The following is a 9,757-nucleotide window of genomic DNA, read 5'->3' on the forward strand; positions in this document are numbered from 1 at the left end:
ATGTAAATTATGGTGGCTAGCCAATTAATTATGCATACCTTATCTAGTAGTCATTCAATTACGATCCAATTACATTTAGTTATTAGTGAAAACGCGAACGCAAATCGAGGTCATTAATATCTCACAATTGACCGCAAAATGCGTAATTGTTCCAATGTCGCACACAATTGACCGGCGTTTGCGTGTTGTTGTGCGTCAAACAAACTGCGCGCGTGCTGACTGCCGTATTTGGATTGCGCGCTACCATATTTGCACAGATTGTGATACGCACTTTTGTTATTGGTCGCCCTGTTTTAGCCTGATCGAATTTTGGAAAGGGAAGGTGTAAAAAGCATCTATTTTTATAAACTTTTGAGCAAAATTTTGTGTTATTTTGTAAGGTGAAGAGATTAAAGTGACAGTTATGAATGAGGTTAATAACTTTGCTTCGGTTGTATGGAGAGTATTGTGAAAAATCTAAACATTTTGCTTTGGACCTCGGAATATTCCTCGGTTCCAAAGGCAAAATGTTTAGATTTTTCACAATGCCCGACAAATTACCGATGCAAAGTTATTAACCTCTAATTAGCAACACTTTGACCAAGTTTGAAACCAATATTCTGTGAAATAAAATAAGTAAAAACTTACTAGTTTTATCACACAAATATCACCAATTGATACTAAATGGGCTATTCCATTTGAAATTTGCACTACCCTTGTGGAAGATTTTGGAAATATATTCCACAGGGGGAATATGTTTTTCATATGTAATTGGTCAGGATTAATCACTTTGAAACCCATACTCCCCCTGTTTTATGGCTGTACCTATATTTTCCACAACTGGAGTATTTCAAATGGAAGTTACCCAAATTGTTTAATCTATTCAAAAATCATACTCCCTCTGGGGAAGACTTTAGCTAAACCTTCCACAGGGGTAGTGTGGATTTTAAATGGAATAGCCCAATACTTACTCTCTTGCTTCCTCTCTGTCCTCTCCCCAGGAGAAACAATGGCCAAACTGGGAGTCCGCAAACTCATGAAGACCGCCGGCAGTCGTGACGCTGAAGTAACCCCACACATTCTTGTTGCCGCGGAAATTGAGCTCTGACACAGTTCCTGAACTTGGTTTGAAACCCTGCATTTGAAGAAAGAAAAAAAAGTGATTTGTTAAATAATTTGCTTATTTACGGGCTCGTATTCATTCATTATTACTGATTTATTAATGTATCAATCGCCATAAATATGACATGAATAAATAAGACAAAGGCTCAACATAGCAAAGACCATCATTGGGGATTTGAAGTTACTTTAACTTTAACTTTAACGTCTAGAGGATTGTGTATGAATACATAATCCTCTATATAATCCTCTAGACGTTAAAGTTAAAGTTAAAGTAACTTCATTTCGCAAGGTCTCTATTGTATTCCAACCACTCCAAGCCATTCTGTCACAAATGGTTAAATTCTACGTTAAATTTAAAGTTTTTTAGGCTTACTTCCATTTCCAGTTCTATGATCTTACATAACACCACTAGTACTAATAGCATCAATAATAGTATCAGTAGCTATTTCATCCTCTTCCTTGTTCCCCAAAAGTTCATCAAATTCAAAGTTCTTTTTGACTTTGATGCCATCTTGAGTACAGAGTACTTAAAAACAATCAAACCTATCCTATCCTATTTGCTGGCGATTAAAAGCTTCAACAGTTGGTCGCCATTGGCACCAGGGATTGAAGGTTTATTCGCATCAGAAAAATTTAAATGGTTGCACCTTACAGCACTGGTACTGTACGACCAGTACATTGTAAACTTAATCAACAGCTATCAACAGGGCTATATAACTCCCTCCCCAGAAATGCAGCTCAGGACAGATCTTTATTGGAGGAAGCTTGTGACTGACTGTTTCGCAGCAGACTGATGATGATCACTCGGGAACATGGCAATCCAAAAACCATGCTATATCATAGACCCTGGCAATTCAGAGAACTGCTAAACCCCTCCGGGTGGAGTGGTAACTGGGTTAGCGGTTCTCAGGGTATTATGTGTTTAGTAGTGCTATGTGTAAAACCGGAAAAGAAACAAACAAGAAAAACAAATCAAAACAAAACTGTGATACAACCTATCAGGTGGCATAATTGATTAATGAAAACATTGGATTGAAAGAACTCATCTGCCGTACCCTAATTCCTTCTAAGAAGTGGGTCAAAGAAAACCTTTAGCTGTGTTCACATTGTCAGATGTACGCCCGGCAGAACTTGGTCGCCGCAAGTTGCTAGGTATAGCGGTCAGTGCTGCTAGGAGTAGTTAACATTGGTCAGCGAAAGTCCTGCCAGGCGTACATCCGACGATTTACTCCTGACAAAAGTCAGGAGTAGCGAGCTGGGTAAGTTGTAATGTGAACGCTGCTACCCCTGGTACCCGGTGTAAGTTTGACCTTTTTTTTGTTAGAACCCTTGCAAGAAATTACATATCCTATGGTTGACAAAGGTCACAGAAATACCGGAAGTGGTAGCCGATGTTTTTGCCCAACACAGACCAGAAGTGAATACTTGGTTGAACTGAGTAGGCTAGGTGTGGACATGCGGTAGGAGTAGGGAAATATTTGAGGAATTTTTATCAATGTTAGCGCAAGTTTACGCCGGTTGTAACTGAAAATGTGAACACGACTATTGGGTCGCCACATCCAATGAAGCAATGTTATTTTCATTGGATGTGGCGTTATTACTAATGATAAATAAAAACATTGGATTGAAACAGTCCTATAGTAACTAGGACTCTCTAACCTGATCCTATAGTCCTAATCAATCGTGACACAGCTGGTTTGAAAGCAACCCATTGCATGTATCCTAATAACTCATTCTAATAAGTCGGTCAAAGACGGGCCTATTATTATTTGTCAACACTTCCAACACACTATCCTAACAGAACCAAACATTAAAAAAGCTAAATTCACAAAGCATCTGCAAGCGCAGGAATCCCACATGATGATGCGATTGTGTCATCATGCGAAGACACCTATGGGCACGGAAAGCTTGGCATGCTAAGGTAGACCCCCATGGCAAGCGGTCCCAATGCACATCTCTGGGGTCCATGGTTCAAACCCAATCCTGAGAAAAAGGTTTTTGCTTCTTCTTTCTCCCTTCCTTCTTTCCTTCCCTCTCACCAAAAAGCACCTGGGGCAGTAAGATTAAAATTTAGAGTACTCAGCAGTGGTGTGGCCAAGGAGGGCAAGGACGCAGGCCTGTAGGAGGCCTTTTTTTGTAATTTTTAGCCCATTTTTGACCATTTGCATCAAAGTTGTCCCCTGGAAATTTGCCTTCCCCCCTCCCTCCCTTGCCCCCCCTCTGAAAAAGTCCTGGCTACGCCACTGGTAGTTAGATGTTGTGAATTGGCTGAATCATGGTATCCTGTGAACAGTAAAGACCTCTGGCAAAAAATTTTTTTGTCGAGGCTATTTTGAAGCGGGCTTGACAAAGAATTCAAATATCACAGTTGCACTTTTGTAGGTATTGTGGTTCGTGAGTTATGATGTAAAGAGTATTGAAACAAAACATCTTCATAACTAGATGGACCGCGGTCATCGGATGTCGCGGCTTTCGACGCACAGCGGCGAGCGGGATGGCTCCACTAAAGGGAGTGATGTGGAATTCACAAGTTGATACAAAGCTTCAAGCCTAAAAGAGGAGACTGAATTTGACCTTAGATGACACCTGGATGACCCCAAAACAACCTTTCAATGACTCCTGGGTGACCCCTGATGACCCCAAAATGACCCCCAAAAATTTGGCTCTAAATGTTGACTGTACCCACCAAGTTTCATGCCCATATAGTAGTTTATACTAATTTGACCTCAGATGACCCCTGGTGACCCCAAAATGACCTCCAAAAATTTGGCTATAAATGTTAACTGTACCCACCAAGTTTCATGCCCATATGATAGTGTTTACTAATTTGACCTCAGATGACCCCTGGTGACCCCAAAATGACCTTCCAAAAAATTGGTTCTAAATGTTGACTGTACCCACCAAGTTTCATGCCCATACGACAGTTTTTACTAATTTGACCTCAGATGACCCCTGGATGACCTCAGATGACCCCGAAATGACCTTCCAAAAATTTGGCTCTGAATATTGACTGTACCTCGAAGTTTCATGCCCATACGACAGTTTTTACTAATTTGACCTCAGATGACCCCTGGGTGACCCCAGATGACCCCAAAATGACCTTCCAAAAATTTGGCTCTAAATCTTGACTGTACCTACCAAGTTTCATGGCCATATGACTATTTTTGCTAATTTGACCTCAGATGACCCCTGCATGACCTTGAACCTCACCCAAAAAAAAGTAGCCAGAGTTTTTGACCATGACCCACCTATCCTGAAAATCTGAAGTCAATCCGCCCATCCATGCCGAGATATCGCATCCGGACGGAAGGACGGATGGACGGACATTGTAAAACAGTATGCCTCATGGTGGAGGCATAAAAAGACACATATCTCAAGAACCACAAATCATACATTAATACTCTGCGTACTAGCCATAGACATAAAAAGTCCACGTTTTGAGATATTTTCTCAAAATATCAAGAGCTATCTTAAGAACCACTGAACCAATATTAGGCTTGTTTGTACTCATTTTAATGCATTTTTCATGCTGATTCCAAATATGGTCATGAAAATTGAGATTTCAAATTTGTTAAATTAAAAAAATGTAACTTGTCTCTGTAGTTGACGCCTGCATGAAGAGAGTTAAGCTACTTTTGAAAGCATACGTTTGCATTTCTGGTCTATTCAAATCTTCAAAGTGTAACTTTTCATTACAATCTAGTCATGAAAATATATTTTTTGGAGTTGAACGACCATGCCTACTCTGACACTACTTAAACTTGCATTTTGTATATTTAATATAAGGGGTATATTTTTAATATCAAACTTGAATTCAGCACAATATATTTTATTAAAGCTTATAGATACAAAGCGATGATAAGTCAGGCACCCATTATCTGTCAATATTGCATTTGCGTTTTTCATATCTAATTTAGACGTCAATTGCCAAGATTTTCATTGCAAAAAATATTAAGTAATGAAAAAGTCATTGATGTTAATAAATTAAACTGCGAAACAGGAAATTGAAATATATCAATGATGAGGAAATTAAAATTTAAAACTTGATATGATGTATCCAAACTAAAGGTGGCGATTGTGGCATTGAGATATAGGCAAAAAAGGAAAAAAAAACAGAAAAAAATACATAATTGCTATTGTAAATCCAGGTTGTTTGGGTAGGGTTGCATCTGGGCTATTCCAGTTGAAATCCATAACCCCCCTGTGGAAGACGACATGACCTTAATCTTTCACACAAGGAGTGTGAATCTCAAATGGAGTAACCAATTCAGATAACCATATTTGAAATGAATTCACACTCCCAAACAAACTTTTTCTTAAAGAGGTGCCTCAGTGTGGAACAGACTTTCTTCTGATATTCGCAGTCAGGGGCGATGCTAGAGGGGGAAGGTATGGGGGGTGACAACCCCAATACACAATTTTGTCTGCAAAAATTGACTGTTGTCGTCAAAACCATGTGATTGTCGGCAATGTAGTCAAAGCTATGTGATTGTCGGCAAATTGCAAGAGTCATAAAAGATTATTACGAAATTGTGGTTTTGTTACGTAATAGACCTAATGTGAATGTTATAGTAGTTACTAATTAAAAAATAATTTCTTTGATTTCTACCCCCCCCCCCCACTTTTTAGATTCTCAAGCGCTGTCCTGGCTACAAAAATTTGGGTCAACAATTCACAAAATATTTCCGTCGGCAAAACATGTTGTAACCCCCCCAACCATATTGGTCTAGCGAGGCCCCTGTTTGCAGTCATCTTACCTCAATGACTGTGAATATGTTAACCATATAATTCACACCTGTCCACCTAGTTCTTCTAACTGTCACTACCTGTTTGTTAAAATTCATGTTTTATAAATACATTGAATCATCTTGTAAATATTACCCTTGTATATTTGTATTATGTAATTTATCTCTTGATATGTAAAACTTGTTAAACTTTTATATCACCATTCCCAACTATATACTGTTAACAACTCACCTAGCACATACTAGAGAGTGATTTGATCACTCGCTTAGCATCATACTAGAGAATGAGTGACTTTTTTTTCTTCAAATGAGTGAATTGTGTGAGTCTTCCAAACTTGTCAAAAATTCAGGCGGCGAGTGGTATGATAGAGCCGGCAACTTGTGAAACCGCCCAGCCGTATGGCATTTTCCATATACTCGGTTAGTTTTGTGGGGTTCATTATCGAACCCCAACGGTTTTAGCTGGTATTTATATTATTTATTAACATAAGCCTACTTGTTTGTGATATATTTCAAGCGTTTTAAAATTTCAAAATAATCCCATTCAATTACATGGTTGATGATGGAAATTTACTGAATTTAGAGAATGAATGGTGCATACCACCTGAAAATCCATGCATTTATAAGTGTCAAGGTAAATCCACCATGCACACTGACTTAGGCAGAAAATTGCTTTCTAAATATAGCCAAAATAACAATAACAATTTATCTTGTATACTGTATCATTCAAATTCAATATTTAATGGGCTATTCAGTTAAAACCCACACTCCCCTGTGGAAGATTTAGATAAAGTCTTATACAGAGGGAGTATGAGTTTTGAATTGAATAGACAATTGGGGAACTTATACTCACTCCATTTGTGAAAGATATAGGTAAAGCCAAAATACAGGGGAGTATGGGTTTCAAAATGATTAACTCTGACCAATTACATTTGAAAAACATACTCCCTCTGTGGAAGATATTTCCAAAATCTTCCACAGGGGTAGTGTGGATTTTAAATGGAATAGCCCAATGTTAGAACAGATTTGATGGGGTCATTGCTACATCTGAAAATCTGATAATAAATTGGTAATCTGATAAAAAAAAATTGGTTAAAGTACTACTTTTAAACAAATGCAAACAAATTCTCGCTATTAGCAATAAGAGGCGCCGCCAGCGTTTGCGATATAATCGTGATGTATCATGGGAAAAGGTCGACATCCAAGTCCGCGCAATACTGAATATTACCATGCTATTACATAGGAACACGTGACAATATTATTTTAGTTTGTCAAAATAAAGATGTTACACGCGAATCGATACTCAATAATATTTAATAATGTGATTTGAAATGTGCACAATTAATTATTTCTCTATCTATTTGCGTGTAATACCGTTATATTGACAAACTAAAAAATATTGTCACGTGTTCCTATGTAATAGCATGGTAATATTCAGATTATGCTGGATTGATGTCGACGATACATCACGCCATGATACATCACGATTACTGCAAATCCGCGGCGCCCTTATTGCGAATAGCGAGAATTGGTAAAGTGTAAGTTCACCTTCCTTTCCTTTTGTGTCTTGCTGTATCTATGCACTGTATTAGCGTGTTTCTATTGGAGCCATTATCCGGAAAAAAAACCGGCTAAGAGATTAACTGTGCCCAATAGAAACTGACCTTCTCCGCTATTCTCCGGATAATAGCGGCGAGAGTTTTCCGGGAATTTATCCTACTTTTAGTGGGATAATGGTGGAGAAATTATCCGGATAACGCCAATGTAAACTGACATCGTTCCGACAGACTGGGCTTACAGGAGAGAAACTGGAAATTGACACGGTCACATGATTGCAACGTGTGTTCTGTTTTGTTTACCATTTCATCAGTTGTGTGTGTTTGGAGCTGAGCTGACGAATACAACATACAACTTTCGTTCAGAGTAAAAAAATATTTTAAACATTGTTAAAAGAGGCATAAATTAAGGTATAGATTATTAATAAATCAGAAATCATGGCTGAAAATCATCTTTTCGTGTGGACAGCTGAATTGCATGTATGTATCGTCATCCACCAGTGGAGCTCCTGTGCCCCTCCGCAGAACTTCCGGTAGTGGATGTTCTGCGCTCGGGGGCGCAGAGAATCCACTGTCGGAGTTGCTGCGCCCGAGCGCAGTCCCTATATGTAACAGTGGATCATTTTTTGCGCCGGGCGCAGAACATCCACTGTCGGAGTTAATCTTGGGCGCAGTCCCTTATATGTAACGGTGGATCATTGCTACGCTTTCGGGCCCAGAACATCCACTGTTGGAGTAACTGCGCTTGGAAGTAAAATAACAGATTTTCGTATTATAATACTGGTGGATCATTTCTGCGCCCGGGCGCAGCACATCCACTGTCGGAGTTGATGTGCCCGGCGCAGTCCCTTATATGTAACTGTATATGTTATTATAATAAGAAAATCTATTATTTTACTTCTCGGATGTCGCGGTTTTCGACGCACAGCGTCGACCGTGATGCCTCCACTAAAGGGAGTGATGTGGAATTCACAAGTTGATACAAAGCTTCAAGCCTAAAAGAGGAGACTGAATTTGACCTTAGATGACACCTGGATGACCCCAAAACAACCTTTCAATGACTCCTGGGTGACCCTGATGACCCCAAAATGACCCCCAAAAATTTGGCTCTAAATGTTGACTGTACCCACCAAGTTTCATGCCCATATAGTAGTTTATACTAATTTGACCTCAGATGACCCCTGGTGAGCCCAAAATGACGTTCCAAAAATTTGGCTATAAATGTTAACTGTACCCACCAAGTTTCATGCCCATATGATAGTGTTTACTAATTTGACCTCAGATGACCCCTGGTGACCCCAAATGACCTTCCAAAAAATTGGTTCTAAATGTTGACTGTACCCACCAAGTTTCATGCCCATACGACAGTTTTTACTCATTTGACCTCAGATGACCCCTGGATGACCTCAGATGACCCCGAAATGACCTTCCAAAAATTTGGCTCTGAATATTGACTGTACCCTCTAAGTTTCATGCCCATACGACAGTTTTTACTAATTTGACCTCAGATGACCCTGGGTGACCCCAGATGACCCCAAAATGACCTTCCAAAAATTTGGCTCTAAATCTTGACTGTACCTACCAAGTTTCATGGCCATATGACTATTTTGCTAATTTGACCTCAGATGACCCCTGCATGACCTTGAACCTCACCCAAAAAAAGTAGCCAGAGTTTTTGACCATGACCCACCTATCCTGAAAATCTGAAGTCAATCCGCCCATCCATGCCCGAGATATCGCATCCGGACGGAAGGACGGATGGACGGACATTGCAAAAACAGTATGCCTCGCGGTGGAGGCATAAAAAGACACATATCTCAAGAACCACAAATCATACATTAATACTCTGCGTACTAGCCATAGACATAAAAAGTCCACGTTTGAGATATTTTCTCAAAATATCAAGAGCTATCTTAAGAACCACTGAACCAATATTAGGCTTGTTTGTACTCATTTTAATGCATTTTTCATGCTGATTCCAAATATGGTCATGAAAATTGAGATTTCCGAAATTTGTTAAATTAAAAAAAAATGTAACTTGTCTCTGTAGTTGACGCCTGCATGAAGAGAGTTAAGCTACTTTTGAAAGCATACGTTTTGCATTTCTGGTCTATTCAAATCTTCAAAGTGTAACTTTTCATTACAATCTAGTCATGAAAATATATTTTTTGGAGTTGAACGACCATGCCTACTCTGACACTACTTAAACTTGCATTTTGTATATTTAATATAAGGGGTATATTTTTAATATCAAACTTGAATTCAGCACAATATATTTTATTAAAGCTTATAGATACAAAGCGATGATAAGTCAGGCACCCATTATCTGTCAATATTGCATTTATGCGTTTTTCA

General features: G+C 39.0%; 1 protein-coding gene across 1 annotated transcript in view; it reads right to left on the bottom strand.

The window, feature by feature from the left end:
* Positions 1-5,945, bottom strand: part of LOC140139178 (acetyl-CoA carboxylase-like) — a 196,268-nt gene extending 190,323 nt beyond the window's left edge. The window contains 2 exon segments of the mRNA XM_072160958.1: positions 951-1,114; positions 5,859-5,945. Of these exon segments, the coding sequence (XP_072017059.1) occupies positions 951-1,114; positions 5,859-5,945 (251 nt within the window).
* Between the last annotated feature and the right edge of the window lie 3,812 nt (positions 5,946-9,757).

This window comes from Amphiura filiformis, chromosome 18 (genome assembly GCF_039555335.1).
Source record: "Amphiura filiformis chromosome 18, Afil_fr2py, whole genome shotgun sequence".
In the NCBI taxonomy this organism is placed as follows: Eukaryota; Metazoa; Echinodermata; class Ophiuroidea; order Amphilepidida; family Amphiuridae; genus Amphiura; species Amphiura filiformis.